This window comes from Hemiscyllium ocellatum, chromosome 22 (assembly GCF_020745735.1).
Source record: "Hemiscyllium ocellatum isolate sHemOce1 chromosome 22, sHemOce1.pat.X.cur, whole genome shotgun sequence".
Taxonomy (NCBI): domain Eukaryota; kingdom Metazoa; phylum Chordata; class Chondrichthyes; order Orectolobiformes; family Hemiscylliidae; genus Hemiscyllium; species Hemiscyllium ocellatum.
The window spans coordinates 30,602,712-30,620,029 of NC_083422.1; the positions used below are offsets into that span (position 1 = coordinate 30,602,712).

The 17,318-nt window shown below is 40.2% G+C and overlaps 2 protein-coding genes across 12 annotated transcripts in view; one reads left to right on the forward strand and one right to left on the reverse strand.

Annotated features, from left to right (window-relative positions):
* The window catches only part of fank1 (fibronectin type III and ankyrin repeat domains 1), a 68,602-nt gene that overhangs the window by 20,079 nt on the left and 31,205 nt on the right, over window positions 1-17,318 (reverse strand). For all 8 annotated transcript variants that reach the window (XM_060841991.1, XM_060841997.1, XM_060841996.1 and 5 more), the window contains 3 exons: window positions 16,245-16,326; window positions 8,049-8,123; window positions 826-891 (listed from right to left, as the gene is read on the reverse strand). In XM_060841991.1, the coding sequence (XP_060697974.1) occupies window positions 826-891; window positions 8,049-8,123; window positions 16,245-16,326 (223 nt within the window). The remainder of the gene's footprint in view (window positions 1-825; window positions 892-8,048; window positions 8,124-16,244; window positions 16,327-17,318) is intronic.
* The window catches only part of LOC132826255 (putative pre-mRNA-splicing factor ATP-dependent RNA helicase DHX32), a 76,821-nt gene continuing 74,826 nt past the window's right edge, over window positions 15,324-17,318 (forward strand). For 3 of the 4 annotated variants that reach the window (XM_060841982.1, XM_060841985.1, XM_060841984.1), the window contains exon 1: window positions 15,324-15,384. The gene's annotated coding sequence lies outside the window, so the exon portion shown is untranslated. The remainder of the gene's footprint in view (window positions 15,385-17,318) is intronic. The other variant, XM_060841986.1, reaches the window with a different exon arrangement.

Consider the following 17,318-nt stretch of genomic DNA (forward strand, 5'->3'; position numbering starts at 1 on the left):
AAGATTACTATAATTCTCTAAAAGGGTACCCTGACAATTAAAAACACACTGAGAATAAACCTGCTCTCACTTCATCTAATCTCTACCCTCTAGGTATTCCAAAATCGTTTTTTATTGGAGGCAGGCTGCCATTTAAATAGCCAGCTGCCCCTAGGAACCATGCATGGGCAAACTACAGACCAATCCTCAGCCTATTACCAAAATAATAAGTAATATGGGTTTGGGGTCAAGATTTGTGATTCCTGATTTCTGCCAGCATTTCACCATAGTGGAGACATTATTGCTCATGGTAAAAATCTGGGGCATCTAAAATAGAGTATCTAAAATTAGTTTTGACATAGAACCCCTCCAGTGCAGAAGGAGGTCAGTCAGCCCATCAAGTTCACACCTACACTTCAAAGAGCATCCCAACCAGACCCAGCCCTCTACCATATCACATAACCCCATATTTTGCATGGCTACTCCACCTAGCCTTCACACTCTCTAACAATACAGACAATTTCAATATGGTCTAATTACCTAAACTGCACATCATCAGAGTCTGGGAGGAAACCATAGCAGCTGGAGGAAACCCACGCAGACACAGGAAAATCGTGCAAACTCCACCCAGTCGCCCAATGGTAGAATCGAACCTAGGTCCGTGGTGCTGTGAGACAGCAGTGCTAACCACTGAGCCACCATAATGCTCAAACTGGCAATTAAAGTTTTTTTTCTACATATGATTCAATACAAATCAGAATTTCATTCATTGCCAGGTCAAACTAGATTGTCTGATAATCTCTTCGATGCCTTTCTACCATTTGCTTTACTTATTTTTCACCTTACCTGTCTTTACCACTGCCATTTTTCTGATTAACATCAGCACCGGATTTTATCAGAATTTCCACTATTCTGGGAGATGAGGAGAGAAGTATTAATTAAGGTATGTGTCACAGTTAAGGAGGAAATACTTTTTAATAAACAGCTAGAATAGAACTTTTTTTTTGTATGCTCCTCAAATTAAGTTGTGTAATTATTGCCTTCTCTGCAGCATGTGCACCACTTCATTGAAATATTTATAATGAAATGAATTTAGCTTATTGTAGCTCATTCTGTTATTACAGTCAAGACAGTTTTGATGCAGGGAGCATAATAAAGCATTGCCATTCTTCATTTGTTGCTTTGGTTAAAAAAAATGTGGTGTTTGTCTCTTTTATATTGTAATCCTTTTCCAAGATGCTATCTTCATTTCATCCTGCCCTTTATCCAATCTCACCCCAATCAGTCCAAGCATCAAACAGAACAAAGAAGCCCAGTTTGATCAACAGCCCATCCACCACTTTAACTCTATAGCTTGCAGCATTTACTGGAATCTCTCAAACACATAGCTGCCAGCGAGAAGAACAAGGATAGCAGACACATGGAAACACTATGATCTCTAATGAACTGAGTGCAACGTCCCTGCCCCCTGTATCCTTTCAGTGGAGGAGGTATGGAAAATATTTGCAGGCCCAGCCCACCTACACCAACCTGTTCCCCATTATATGTTGTTGTGTTAATTGCTTGCCCATCCTTAGATCTATTTAGCACTTTAAGTGCCCAATGAATTGTTAAAAGGACTTAAATTTACATCTACCACCATAAAATGTTAGGTAATGGAAGACCAGCCTGAATGCAAAAGGTTTCATGTTTGAAAGTGTTTAATTGAAAAGGTGGGAAGAAAGGCAGGGGCATATGGATCAGAAGGTAGTCTGTGCACATTAGGGGTACACCCCTAGGATGTCAGCACACAGAACTCCTCCCTCCCACCTGCCTGCCAAAAGCCAGACTCTGTAAACCCTGAACTCTTGGTCGAGCTCTCCTTATCATAGACTCTTAGAGATGTACAGCATGGAAACAGACCATTCGGTCCAACACATCCATGGCGACCAGCTATCCTAACTTAATTTGCACATTCTCCCCAGGTCTGTGTGGGTTTCCTCCAGGTGCTCCGATTTTCTCCCACAGTCCAAAGATGTGCGGGCCAGGTGAATTGGCCATGCTAAATTGCCCATAGTGTTAGGTGCATTAGTCAGAGTGAAATGGTTGATGTGGACTTGTTGGGCTGAAGGGCCTGTTTCCACACTGTAGGGAATCTAATCTAATCTAATCTAGTCCCATTTACCAGCATTTGATATGCATCCCTCTAAACCTTTCCTTTTCATATACCCATCCAGATGCCTTTTAAATGTAATTATACCAGCCTCCACCACTTCCTCTGACAGCTCATTCCATATACACACCATCCTCTGCATGAAAAAACTGCCACTTAAGTTCCTTTTAAACCTTTCCCCTCTCACCCTAAACCGATGTCCTCTAGTTCTGGACTCCCTCAGGCCAGGGAAATTTACCTTATCCAGATCTGGGACATATTTATCTCCAGTTGCTATCAATTATCTTCTTGTACCTCCTTTTGGAGCCAGCAATGCCCACTACTGTGTCCTGGCACTGCTGAAATTGCAGGAGCAATTAACCGATCCAATTGTGAGGAGGTCCACCTCTAAGCCTGGTTAGCCTGCACTCGGTGTATTAGCATTGAGAGGCAGGCTTTTAAATAGTTTGCTGTTTAAGACTGACTTTCCTGCCAAAGGAGGGAAGGGGGCAATAAACAGTCTACAGCCCATCTTCATAAAATCCAGGCCCACATTTCCCAACAAGTCACAAGTCACATTCATCATCACTACGTCACCACCTTAACCTAACAATATTGTCTGAGTACCCTCAGTACACAAATGACAGCCATTAAAGAAGGCAGCTTACAAGCATTTATTAAAAGTAAAAATGGAAATTGCAGTAACTATAAGCCTCACTGATGATGCCTATATTTCAAAACTTTTTGTGAAAACATACCAGAAACATCTACTGCTTTTCCTTCACAGTCAGACTTTTAGTATAATTCTGTACTACCCTATTGCAGAGAAATAGAGTCATGGACGTTTTCAAGGAGCTATGAACCTGTATCCCTAGATCTCTTTGTTCTACAACACTTTGCAGGGCCCCATCATTGACTGTGTAAGTCCTGCCCTTATTTGACCTACCAAAATTCAACACTTTGCATTTATCGAAATAAAACTCCATATGCTATTCCTCAGCCCGGTTGATCAAGATCTCATTGTACTCCCAGATAACCTTATTCACTGTCCACTTACCACCAATCTTGTTGTCACCCACAAACTTACTAACCATACCTCCTAAATTCTCATCCAAAACTTTTATATAAATGATGAATAATGGTGGACCCAGCACCTGTGGCACATCACTGGTCACAGACTTCCCCATTGAAAAACAACTCTCTACCACCACCCTCTGTCTTCTACCTTCAATCCAATTTTGTATGCAATTGACCAGCTCTCTCTGGATCCCATGAGATTTAACCTTTCCCAATAACCCACCATTCAGTATCTTGTCAAAGGCCCGGCTAAGGTCCACGTAGACAACGTCTACTGCACAGCCCTCATTACTTTCTTGGTCATCCCTTCAAAAGGTTCAATCAAGTTCATAAGATAGAATTTCCCACACACAAAGCCATGCTGACTATCCCAAATGTATTTAGATTCTATTTTTCAGAATCCTCTCTAACAACTTACCCACCATAGATGTTAGGCTCATGGCTGTAGTTCCCAGGCATTTCCCTGTAGCCCTTCTAAAGTAATGATACAACATTAGCCATGTTTCAATCTTCGGGCACTTCATCAGTGACTGTTAATGATACAAACATTTTTGCCAGGGGCCCTGCAATTTCCTCCCTAGCTTCCCACAAAGCCCTAGGATAAACTTCATCAGGTCCCAGGGATTTATTCACTTTAATGCATTTTAAGACTTCCAGCCCCTCCTTTTCTGTAATGTGGACTCTTCAAGACATCACTATTTATTTTCCTGGCATCCATGCTGCAGCTCCGAATGTAGATGACCTTGTTGATTTTCACAAGGCCCTATTCTCTCTCTAGTTACTCTTTGGCCCTCTTTGTACTTGTACAATCCCTTTGGATTCTTCTTTACCTTATTTGCCAAAGCCATCTTGTGTCCCCTTTTAGCCCTCCTGGTTTCTCTCTTGTGTACTCTCTTGTCACTCTCTATACTCCTCAAGGAATTCACTTGATCCCACCTGCCTATACATTGTCATATACCTCTGTTTTTTGACCAGTGCCTCAATAACTATAGTCATTCAGGATTCCTCACTCCTGCCAGCTTTACCCTTTACTCTAACAGAAACATACTGGTGCTGAACCCTAATTAATTCACAGTTGAAAGCCTCCCACTTACTCGATGTCCCTTTGTCTGCAACCAGCTTCACCCTATCAACTTTTGAAAGTTCCTGTCTAAGCCAATCAAAATTGGCTTTGCCACAATTTAGAACTTTAACTTGCAGACCAGACCTATCCTTTTCCACAACTACTTTAAAACTAATGGAATTCCGATCACTGGTTGCAAAGTGTTCCCCTACTAACACTTCTGTCAATTGCCCTGCCTTATTTCCCAAGAGGAGGTCATGTTTTGCCCCTTGTCTAATAGGGCCATCTACATACTACATTAGAAATTCTTCCTAAACACACTTAACAAATTTTTCCCCATCTAAGCCCTTAACACTATGCTAGTCCCAAGTGATGTTAAGAAAGTTAAAATCCACTACTGTTACAACCCTAATATTCTTGCAGCTATCAGCAATTTCCTTATATCCATAGTCCTCAATCTCCTGCTGACAATTGGTGGATGACCTATAGTACAATGCTATCAAAGTGATTTTCCTCTTTTTATTTCTACACATTTAGTCTCAGCAGACAAATCCTCAAGAATGTCCTTTCTCAGTACTGCCATGATGTTCTCCCTAATCAAAAACACAATTCCCCCCTCTCTCTCTCTTACCTCCCCTTCTATCTTTCTTATAGCATCTGTACCCTGGAACATTGAGCTGCCAGTCTGTCCCTCCTTCAGCCATGTTTCTGTAATAGCTATAATATCCCAGATGCAAGCAGCCATCCATGCCCAGAGTTCACTTGCCTTACTTGTCAAGCCTCTAACGTTGAAATAAATACAGTTTAACCCAGACTTCCCTTGCTTCCTGTCATCCTCTTACCTGCCCTGTCTAGCACTAGGATTACTAAAACTGCCTTTACTATTTAACACACTCTCATTAACTTCTGTACTGTCCTCAACCTTCTCTTTCATCTTCTTACTGATTTGGTTCCCATCCCCTTGCCAGACTAGTTTAAACCCTCCTGAGTGGCTCTAGCCAGGATATTGGTTCCCCTCCAGTTCAGGTGCAATTGTCCCTCTTGTACAGGTTCAGCGCTACCCCAAAAGAGATCCTAATGGTTCAAGAATCTGCATTCCTATCCCCAGCATCAGCTATCAAACAATGCATTCATATGCCAAATCCTCCAATTCCTACTCTCGCTAACACATGGCATCAGAAGTAGTCTAGAAATGACACTTTTGAGCTCCTGCATTTTAACCTTCTGCTAATTCCCCATAATCACTCTTCAGGATCTCATCCCTTTTCCTAATTATATTATTGGTACCAATATGTACAATGACCTCTGGCTGCTCAACCTGCCACTTAAGGATTTCATGTAACCGCTCAGAGACATCCTTGACCCTGGCAATATTCTTCTCTCCTAATCAAGGCTGTCATTTCTATTTTCCCTCAGCGTCACCTGTCTTTTTTTTTCTTCTCTTCTGACATGACAACTTTGCATTTTTTTCACTACCATATTACAATGATTTCTAAAATTTAAAACACAATCCTGCAAATTAGATTAGACTTACAGTGTGGAAACAGGCCCTTCGGCCCAACAAGTCCACACCGACCCGCCGAAGCGCAACCCACCCATACCCCTACATTTACCCCTACCTAACACTATGGGCAATTTAGCATGGCCAATTCACCTGACCCGCACATCTTTGGACTGTGGGAGGAAACCGGAGCACCCGGAGGAAACCCACGCAGACACGGGGAGAAAATGCAAACTCCACACAGTCAGTCGCCTGAGTCGGGAATTGAACCCTGGTCTCAGGTGCTGTGAGGCAACAGTGCTAACCACTGTGCCACCGTGCCGCCAAAAGAGATCCTAATGTATGTTTATGAGCAGTCACCTCAATATTAGCCATCATCACTTTCCCTGGGGCAAGCTTATTTTGTGGTAGGGAAATGAAGGTCACAAACATTAAATTACATATGAGCATGGTTTAGTGGTTACCTTTGTCATATTTGTACATTGCCCACTAGGTAAAGCAGAACATAAACTATTGATGATTCTGGTGTTTATGATTTTCTCATTGCATGCATTATATATACTTTTAGAAATGTTTCAAACCTAAGTGCTTGTAGGAATGAATTGTTCAACATTTACATAAATGGCTATAAAACCTTTGCTATGTTCATTTCATTGAAGTGTGAAGCTGAAGTGTTTCTTTTGTAAATGTGTTTTTTTTTTAAATGCATAGGTATCAAGTTTTCTTTCAGTTTGTATTAACTTACCATTTTGAGATATTCTGAACTGTCATGGTTTCATATGGAACAAATAAATCAACCTAAGTCATTCTCCATATTGAAGATCAGTTTTTAGCTGAGCTGCAAGATATAACATCACTGTAACATAAAACTCTTAACTGTGACTGCTGAGACAACACTAATGTGCAGCTCTGGTTCACACACACAGCTTTCTTCATGTGTGTTTATTCATGATAAATAGTCGGGCTGTCAAAGGGACACGTTTTTCCCACAAATGTCCCAGATTCAGAATTCACAAGTGGTTGATTTGCAAGCGCGTTGCTATGGTGACAGTCCCAGGTGGGATATTATATCTAAATGTCTAGATCACGTACTGAGTTTGCACTGCAAATAAAAGTTAAATTGTTACACAATTACAATTTTAATATAATAATTTCCTAAATGTAATGGATGAAGGCCCATAATGTACAGATAGACTGTTAACAGTGCTGTTGTTATCAGGTGTTCCAAATATCGAATATAAAGAATGGTATTTTGAAGTGTTTCTTTCCTTCTGCACATGGTTATTAATGTGTCAATGGCTTGGCTCAAGATTAATTCCCTAAAATTCTATTCTCAAAATATTGGTGACCTCCTTACCTTACATCCTATTTCACATCTGTTGATGTTCTATACATTTTCTTTTTCCACATATCAACTTTGCACCATCTGGTTTTCTACATGTGCTGCACAGCCTAGGGGGCAGTTGATATAATTTTCATCTGCAGAGTGTAAATCCTAAGAGGAATTTTACCTTCCAGTATTGTTTGAGTTGGCTCACCATCTAAAATCTTTCTAAAACCATCAGTAAACCATCATGTGGCTGATTCGGTGTGATGGATTGAGATAGGGACCACACAGAAAATAACATGAACATTGAAGGATGTTTTGAATTATTTCTTTTATGGTGCATATTTTTTATGAACCTTAGGAATACCTTTTTAATATACTGGAGGGATCCTCACAAATAGTTCTCACAACATTGCTATTCATAAAATGTAAACAGCTCCTTAAAATGTGCAAGATGCCTATTTCTAAATTTTTCCAATGGACCAATTATGAACATTATAATTGAGAAACCTAGAAAGAATTCCAAGATCATGGATTCACATATTGAGAATGCAATTGACAAAGAGAGCAGAACTGAACAGAATTTTAAAAATGCTGACAATAAACATCAATCTCTTATGATCAGGAAAAGATATAACTCAAGCTAATAGCTTGGGTATTAAAAACCTATCCCTTGGGTATTAAAAACCTATCATGGAAGTTACCATTTTGCTAAACCCATTATTTCAGGTTTTCTTTATACATGTATTTCTTTCTTCTTACTAGTATCTGATAATTTGTGTAGATTCTGCCATTGGCAATGTAATGAAAAGTTGATAAGATGCTGGAGGGAATTTCTGGGATTGCAAGTATAAGATTCAGGAAATGTACATTTCAACATGTAAACATAGAAATTTGACAACCACAGGAAATTAACGCAAGCATTTTACCATTGAACCACTGAGAAATTTTGTGCCTTTTGCACAAATACCTTTGGTATCCTTTCTGAGCAGCTAACATAAGTGGAGAGAACCCACCCTCATCAAGAACATCCACCTTCATATTTCTGAAAGAATAATAAATAGGTTCGAAATGAAATTCTTCTGAAATATTCATACAAGAAACAGAAGTCTACTTTCAAACTAAAATATAAGAAATAAAGAACATGTTTAACATCTTAAATGATTTGCTGCCACTTTATGTTCATTTATGAAGAATAAACAGATGAGATCATGGAGCCAGCAAACTCTCATAAAAGTACTAAAAAGAAAACTCCCACCTTAGAAAGTACAAAGAGGGCTGATTTGTGTTGGGGCAAAACTATTTGCTGGACAATATTTATATAACGCGCATAAGTTTACAAATAATTTATAATTCAGGTATTAATTTCAGTTTTACTAAAACAGCAGCCATATAACTGGTTATATTTTGGTGTATACAAAATAGTTATTTGAAAATAATTTGCTCTTACTTATATGCATGCTTCTTCATTTGTAAAAGAAAACCAATAATCCAAAATTCACATTACACCCAATATATAAAAATCAGCATTAATGTTCCTCTTTCATCTCATAAAACTCAGTTGCCCAGAAGTAAAACCTACTAAACTTACAGATAGCAGTCCTTTTCTTCAATGGCCCTCCTTTCTAATTGTCACCAAGGATCATCATCTGCATGGCTGAAGGTAAATTCTAGTTGTTCTCTCACTCCATGAAAAACTCTGATGCTGACAGTTTCTGCTCTGTGCTAATTCATCTGCAACCATTTCAACACTAACATCATTCAGGCTATTACTTGCTTGAAACTGTCATCGAGGAAGCTCAAAGTATTATAGAAAGTGCACCTATCATGGCAGATCTGGATATCAGACACACAGTGGTGGAGCTTATCAAAACTTCTGACTCATTTGCTATAGGTAAAACTCCAGGTTGTCATGCTATACAGTCTGAACTCATCAAGCATGGAAAACTAGAACTCCAGCAGCATCTACACAGACCTCTCTATCTCTACCCGAAAATGGGGTCAGTGCCTCAGATCATAAGACGTGAGGGCAGAAGCAGGCCTTGCAGCCCATCAGGTTTGTTCCACATTTAACAAGATTGTGACTGATCTGAAAACTCTCACTCTTGCTTCCATTACTGACTAAAAACGTTATCTCAGCCTTGAATACACTTAACAAGTAAGCATCTACAACCCACTGCAGTAAAGAATTCCAGCAATTCACTACCCTTCATCTTAAATGGATGTCCTCTTATGACCTCTTTATCTAAGATTATGCCCTCTGATCCTAGATTCTCTCAGAAGTGGAAAAATCATTCTGTACTTAACCTGCCAAGAACCATAAGAACTTATACATCTCAATAAGGTCATCTCACATTCTTCTAAATTCCAGTGAGTACAGACACAATGTACGTAACCTCTCCTCAGAAGACAGTCCTTCCATACCAGGTAATTGCCTCGGGAACCTTATATGGACTGCCTCCAGTGCCAGAATATATTTCCTTAGATTAGAGGACCAAAACTATTCACAGTATTCCAACTGAGGTCTGACTAGCGCCTATAATTTGAGCAAGATTTTGCTACTTTTATACTTCATTCCCTTTGAAATAAATGCCACCATTTTCCTCCCCTATTATCTGCTGAACTTATATCCTAGCTCTTTGTGATTCCTGCAGGAGAATTCCCAAATCTCCTTGTGCTGTCATAAAATCAAAACACTGCATTATGCCTAAAATATGAAACAAAGACAGAAAATGCTACAGAAACACAGTAAGTCTGGCAATATCTGTGCAAAGAGGAACAGAGTTAATGTTTCAAGTCCATTCTGAAGACGTCGTAGCTGCTTAGCTTCTCCAGTATTTTCTGTTTGTTGCCTTTGTGCTGTAGCCTTCTGCAGTTTTTGTCTATTTTATTATATTCAGCTCCTCTACTCTTTCTATCAAAGTGGATAACCTCACATTTTCCCACATTATATTCCATCAAGCAAGCTTTCTGAGGGCTGCCCCATCTTTTGTTGTAATTTTGTACCTCCTTGGGCAAAATGTAGATTTAATTGACTCTTCCAACTTAGGTGGAGGTCTTTTAAAATTTTGCAAATAAAATAAACACCTTCCTTTGATTCATGAGCTCATATACAATGCTTGTCCCAGGCCTAATTGTTCACACGAATTTGTGACTATTGCCTTAACCATGTTGTCCCACCAAAATGGCCTTCAAATTATGCATCTCTCAATCTTGTCAGTCTTAAATTTTTTTTTAATTAATTTATTTCCTCGGGGACGTGGGCATCACTGGCTAGCCAATATTAATTGCACATCCCCAGGTGTCCTTGACAAGGTGGTGGTAAGCTGCCTTCTTGAGTCATTGCCAGTCCCTGAACTCTAGGTTGACCTAGGGCTTTAGAAGAATATTGGGAAAGTAGGAATCCAAAAGAGGAATTAACAGGGCTGAAAGGGGTCATGAAATATTTTTAGAAAAAGGGTTAAGGAAAATCCCAAAGCCTTTTATTCATATATAAGGTGCAAGAGGGTACTAGAGAAAGTGCTGGCCCACTCAAGGACAAAGGAGGAAAGCTATATGTGGAGTCAGAGAAAATGGGTGAGATTCTTAACGAGTACTTTGCATCGGTATTCACCGAGGAGAGGGACATGACGGATGTTGAGGTTAGGGATAGATGTTTGTTTACTTGAGGTCAAGTCGGCATAAGGAGGGAGGAAGTGTTGGGTATTATAAAAGGCATTAAGGTGAACAAGTCCCCAGGTCAGGATGGGATCTATCCCAGGTTATTGAGTGAAGCAAGAAAGCAAATAGCTGAGGTCTTAACAGATAACTTTTGCAGCATTCTTGAACATGAATGAGGTTCCAGAGGATGAAAGAATTGCTCATCTTGTCCCCTTATTTAAGAAAGGTAACAAGGATAATCCAGGTAATTACAAACCGGTGAGTCTGACATCAGTGGTAAGGAAGTTGTTGGAGAAGATTCTGAGGGATAGAATCTATTTACATTTGGAAGAAAATGGGCTTATCAGTGATAGGCAGCATGGCTTTATGCAGGGAAGGTCATGCCTACCAACTTAATAGAATTATTTGAGGAAGTGACGAAGTTGATTGATGAGGGAAGGGCTGTAGGTGTCATATACATGGAGCTGAAAATGTGTTGCTGGTTAAAGCACAGCAGGTTAGGCAGCATCCTAGGAACAGGAAATTCGACGTTTCGGGCCAGAGCCCTTCATCAGGAAACAGTCATATACATGGACTTCAGTAAGGTATTTGATAAGGTTCTCATGGTAGGCTGATGGAGAAGGTGAAGTCGCATGAGGTCCAGGGTGTACTAGCAATATGGATAGAGAACTGGCTGAGCAACAGGAGACATAGAGTAGTAGTTGAAGGGAGTTTCTCAAAATGGAGAACTGTGACCAGTGGTGTTCCACAGAGATCCATGCTGGGATCACTGTTGTTTGTCATATACATAAATTATCTAGAGGAAGATATAGGTGGTCTGATTAGCAAGTTTTCAGATGACACAAAGATCTGTGGAGTAGCAGATAGTGAAGGGCAGCAGAGAATGCAGCAGAATATAGATAGACTGGAGAGTTCGGCGGAGAAATGGCAGATGGAGTTCAATCCGGGCAAATAGGTGATACATCTTGGAAGGTCCACTTCTAGAATGAACTATATGGTAAATGGAAAAGCCCTGGAGTAACTTGATGTACAGAGAGAGCTGGGTGTTCAGATCATTTGTACCCTCAAGGTGGCAACACAGGTCAATAGAGTGGTCAAGAAGGCATACAGCATGCATTCCTTCATTGGACGAGGTATTGAGTACAAGAGTTGGCAGGTCATGTTGCAACTGTATAGGACTTTAATTTGGCCATATTTGGAATACTGCGTACATTTCTGGTCACCACATTACCAAAAGGATGTGGGTGCTTTGGATACGGTACAGAGGAGGTTCACCAGGATGTTGGCTGGTATGGAGGGTGCTAGGTATGAAGAGAGGTTGAGTAGATTAGGATTATTCTCATTAGAAAGATGGAGGTTGAGGGGGGACCTGATTGAGGTCTACAAAATCATGAGAGGTATGATTTGGAGATGCCGGTGTTGGACTGGGGTGTACAAAGTTAAAAATCACACAACACCAGGTTATAGTCCAACAGGTTTAATTGGAAACACACTAACTTTCGGAGTGACGCTCCTTCATCAGGTGGTAGTGGAGGGCTCAATCCTCCACTACCACCTGATGAAGGAGCGTCGCTCCGAAAGCTAGTGTGCTTCAAATTAAACCTGTTGGACTATAACCTGATGTTGTGTGATTTTTTAAATGAGAGGTATGGACAGAGTGGATAACAAGAAGCTTTTTCCCAGAGTGGGGGACTCAAGTACGAGTGGTCATGACTTCAAGGTGAGAGGGGAAAAGTTTAAGAGAAATATGCATAGAAAGTTCTTTACGCAGAGGGTGGTAGGTGCATGGAACACGTTGCCAGCGGAGGTGGCGGGGGCGGGAATGATAGCATCATTTAAGATGTATCTAGACAGATACATGAATGAGCAGGAGGCAGAGGGATACAGATCCTTGGAAAATAGGTGACAGGTTTAGATAGAAGATCTGGATCGCTGCAGGCTTGGAGGGCCGAAGGGCCTGTTCCTGTGCTGTAATTTTCTTTGGTCTTTGACCCACAATACCTTTAGGGAGGGAATTCCAGGATTTTTGCCCAGCAACAGTGAAGGAACAATTATATATTTCCAAGTCAAGATGGTGATTAGCTTGGAGGGGAATTTATAGATGGTGGTGTTCCCATGTATCTGCTGCTCTTGTCCTTCTAGATGAAAGTGGTTGCGTATTTGGAAGGTGATGTCTAAGGATGCTTGGTGAATTTCTGCAGTGCATCTTATAGATTATACACACTGCTATTACCAAGCATCAGTGGGGAGGGAGTGGATGCTTGTGGATGTAGTGCCAAATAAGCAGAATTCTTTGTCCCAGATGGTGTAAAGCTTCTTGAGTGTTGTTGAAGCTGCACCCAACCAAGCAAGTGGGGAGTATTCCATCACACTCCTGACTTGTGCTTTGTAGATGGTGGGCAGGCATTGGGGAGTCAGGGGGTGAGTTACTCACTGCAGTGTTCCTAGCATCTGACATGCTCTTGTAGTCACTGTATTTATATGGTAAGTCCAGTTGAGGTTCTGATAGCCCCCAATATGTTGATAGTGGTAATGGTAACACCATTGAATATCAAGGAGTGGTGGTTACATTGACTCTTATTAGAGATGGTCATTGCCTCACATTTGTTTGATGTGAATGTTACTTTCCACTTGTCAGTCTAAGCCTGGACATGGCCCAGATCCTGTTGAATTTGAACAAATTTGGACTGCCTCAGTATCTGAGGAGTGTGAATGGTGCTGAACATTGTGCAATTATCTCCAATCCTGACCTTATGACGGAGGCAAGGTCATTGATGAAACAGCTGAAGATGGTTGGGCCTGAGGAACTCCTGCAGAGATGACTGGAGCTGAAATCACTGACCTCAAACATCCACAACCATTTTCCTATGTGCCAGGTATGACTCCACCCAGCAGAGAGTTTGCTCCCTGATTCCCATGGATTCCAGTTCTGCTCAGGTTCCTTGATGCCACAATCTCTCAAATAAGGCATTGATGTCAGGTGCTGTCACTCCCACCTTCTCCCTTTTATCTTTAGCTTCTGACATCTTAAATCTCTTAAATCTACTCCTCATGTTGCTATTACTACAGCCTTGGCATTAATTAATTTAATGGATCTTGATTCCCTACTGTGCCCTGCTCCAGTGCCTATTTGCAATGCTCACTGAGAATATTAAGTATTTTGTTTTTATTTCTATCCTTTCTGGTCTGCTCCAATGCAACTTTTAATGTTATGTTTTTTACCCTTGCCAAAAGGGATTGGTAACATTGAATTGGGACTCTTCCCTACAGATGCTTCTTCTCTAAGGACCCTGTAACTGCCAAATATGACTGGTCTCTTTACTGCACATACTAGTTCTAGCCACACTGTCTTTCTTGCATCTCTTACCAACTCTGAGTTGAAGGTTTTTGCCTGGAGTACTGGGTTTGTCCTGTTGCTCCTTCTATGAGTACTTTTGATTGCTTGTCTGTTCAAGCTTTTGCTGTCACTAAGTGACTGAGTGTCCTTAAAGCAGCAATGCCTTAAAAATGATAAACCCATTTATTTTCTCAGAAGTTTTGCTTCTAGGCAGATGGTTTTTTTTCACCATTGTTACTTGAAGATAATTAAGCAGCAATTCTACCACTGAACTCTATGCCATCATTTCATATATTCGGCAAACCAATCACAATCAGGTAATGATTGGGGTAGGATCCTCTTTTCTATACTGCATCAGAGGGCTGGGAGAAAGTGAGACTGCAGATGCTGGAGAGTAAGAATCGAAAAGGGGGGCATTGGAAAAAGCACAGCAGGTCAGGTAGCATCCTGCTCCTGCTTTCTCAGCTATCTTCCCCCCAACCCCCTCCCATTTATCTCTCAGCTCCTGGCCCACAAGCCTCATTCCTGATTAAGGGTTTTTGCCTGAAATGTCGATTCTCCTGCTCCTCAGGTGCTGCCTGACCTGCTGTACTTTTCCAGCGCCACACTCTTGACTCTGATCTCAAGCATCTGCAGTCCTCACTTTCTCTAGTGCTTTTTCCAGTACCAAACTTTTCGGGTCTGGCCGTCTGTTTGGTTAACAGGACAAACCACTAGTGAGTCTTAACAAAAAGAGTCACTTGTCATCACAATAAGATATATTTTATTGCATAAACGCAATGGGTATGAGTTACATTGATTAGTTATATATTATTACTAAAACTATCAGTGACCAGGAATGGCATGTCTGACCCCATCAGGATCTTAAGCTAGACTCTTTATTTCCCACTCAAGACAATGTGACATCATCTGACTACTATCCTTTCACTACTGATGTGTTTACAGAAGACTTTGTGATTTCCTTTCAGGTTAGCTATCAATCATTTTTTAGAATCTCTTTGTTTCTCATGTTTACTTTTCATCTGCTTTCTGTATTCTGCTAATTTCACAACAGTATTACTAGCTGATATCTATCATAAGCACATATTTTGTTCTTGAACTTCATTTCTATCTTTTTTGTTATCTAGATTTGTGTTTTCTATCCTTCCCTTTTAAGGGAATATCACTTGATTGACTTTCCCAAGAACCATGTCTAGCAGTGCTTCCTTTCTTGTAGAATTTACTGCTGTTGGAAGTTCTCCTGAGCACAATCAAGGAACTCTTGTCCCTTGCTACCCCATATACTACCACTATCCAAATCTGCATTCAGGTAATTAAAGTCTTCCATTGTCGCTATCTCATAATGTTTACATTAGTCTGTAATTTTGCTACAAATTTGTTCCTGTACATCCTTCCCACTAGCTGGTAGACTATTATTCTTACCTATTTTATTTCTTAGCTCTCACCAAATTGATTCTGTCCTTGAACCCCCCTGAAGTACCATCTTTCTCCAGTACTAAAATGCTTTCCTTGACCAAAACCTCTACCATTCCTTCTTGTTTCCTCTCCCTATTTTTTCAGATCACTTTTTAACTGGGAATATTTAATACCCGAATCTGCCGTTTCTTAAACCAGATTTCCATTATTGGCACAACAGCACAATCCAAGGTAATCTATGCTTGAAACTCCCCAGTCCTAACAACTACATTCCTTTCATTCACACATACGCAGCATAAACCTGAATTAAACTTCATTACTTCTTTCCTTACTCTGACTCCACTTATTATCTGACTATTCTTTAATTTAGTATTATCTGCCTCTGCCAGAGTGTCATACATCCTGGTATTACTTTGTAATATTCGCTCCTTTTTCTCACATCCCTGATCAGTTAGTTTAAATCCTCCCCAAAAGCACTAGCCAAACACCCCATCAGGAACTCATTCAGTTCAGTTCAGATGCAACCCATCTGAATATCCAGATGCCCTCTCCTCCACAGCCAGACTGCTAGGAATCTAATTTCTCCATTCGCGCACCAACTCATTTGGGGAAAAAATATTAAGAGTAAAACAATTGAATACTATTAACCATAATCACTAGATAAAAATATTAAGCCTATGTCTGTAAATAATAATTAAAGTGATGCTGTTGCAAGGATTTGTAAATAATCAGCAATACAGTGGTACCACCTACCCTGACTGCAGAATATGACATACTTCCTCTATGTCATTTTTAATTACAGCGCAGTGCAGATGTTTTCCATATTTTGGTTCCCCTAATTATAAAAGAAAACAAAAATTAAACATGAAAGGGAAAAAGCAATACAGAATGTTTATTACCGTTGATTAGCTCATTGGCTGGATAGCCATCAGTGGCAGGTTCAATTCCCAAACCAGTTGGGATTATCGGGAAGGACTCTCCTTCTCAATCTCTCACATTACCTGAGACATGGTGACCCTCAAATTAAACCACCATCAGTCATCTCTCGCTAATGAGAGAAAAGTCCTATGGCCTTGTAAGACTATAGCAACTTTGCCTTTAACCCCAAAAGGCAGAACCCCCATGACTTTCTCACTCACCCATTACTGTGCATCAAATTGAGAAACACTCTGCCTCAACTGTTATTATGTCAACAAATACAGACAACACATAAACATGGAATTTCTAGAGCATATTATTTATATCACACAATATCCCTGATCCTAGATAGATAGAAATGTAAAGAAATCACAGACATCTTGGGGTCGCTTTACAGAGTTTGTAGGGTCTAGACTCTGGGTTTGAAAACTCCTGTCTTCACCACCACCTTCTCAAAGGCAATTATTGAATGGCAATAAGTGCAGGTCTTGCCAAAACATCTATATCTCAAGAACACATTTAAAAAGTCTAATTTTCAAATAACTTTCCAATCTCAGTTGAGAGATAGCAAACTGATGAGAAATGTTTTGCAGCTTTGTACAGTCCACCCAATCTTCATACAAATTTACTTGAGATTGCCCAAACTTGTTTTGGGAACATTAAAGAGTGTAAATCCTCTCACGAACTTGAAACAGATTCAAAACAACAGACAGAAGTGTAAATGTTGTATGATAATCAATACTGCTATGTAATCACAGAGTCATATACAAATATATCTTAACAATGTCTTGTGTCTTGTAGCAAAACTAAAATACAAATGTTTTTTCCTTCAGTTATAGTAATGAGCACACACTGATGAGAATATGAAAGATCAAAGAGGTGAAACAGGGAGCCAGGAACACTGGCGTT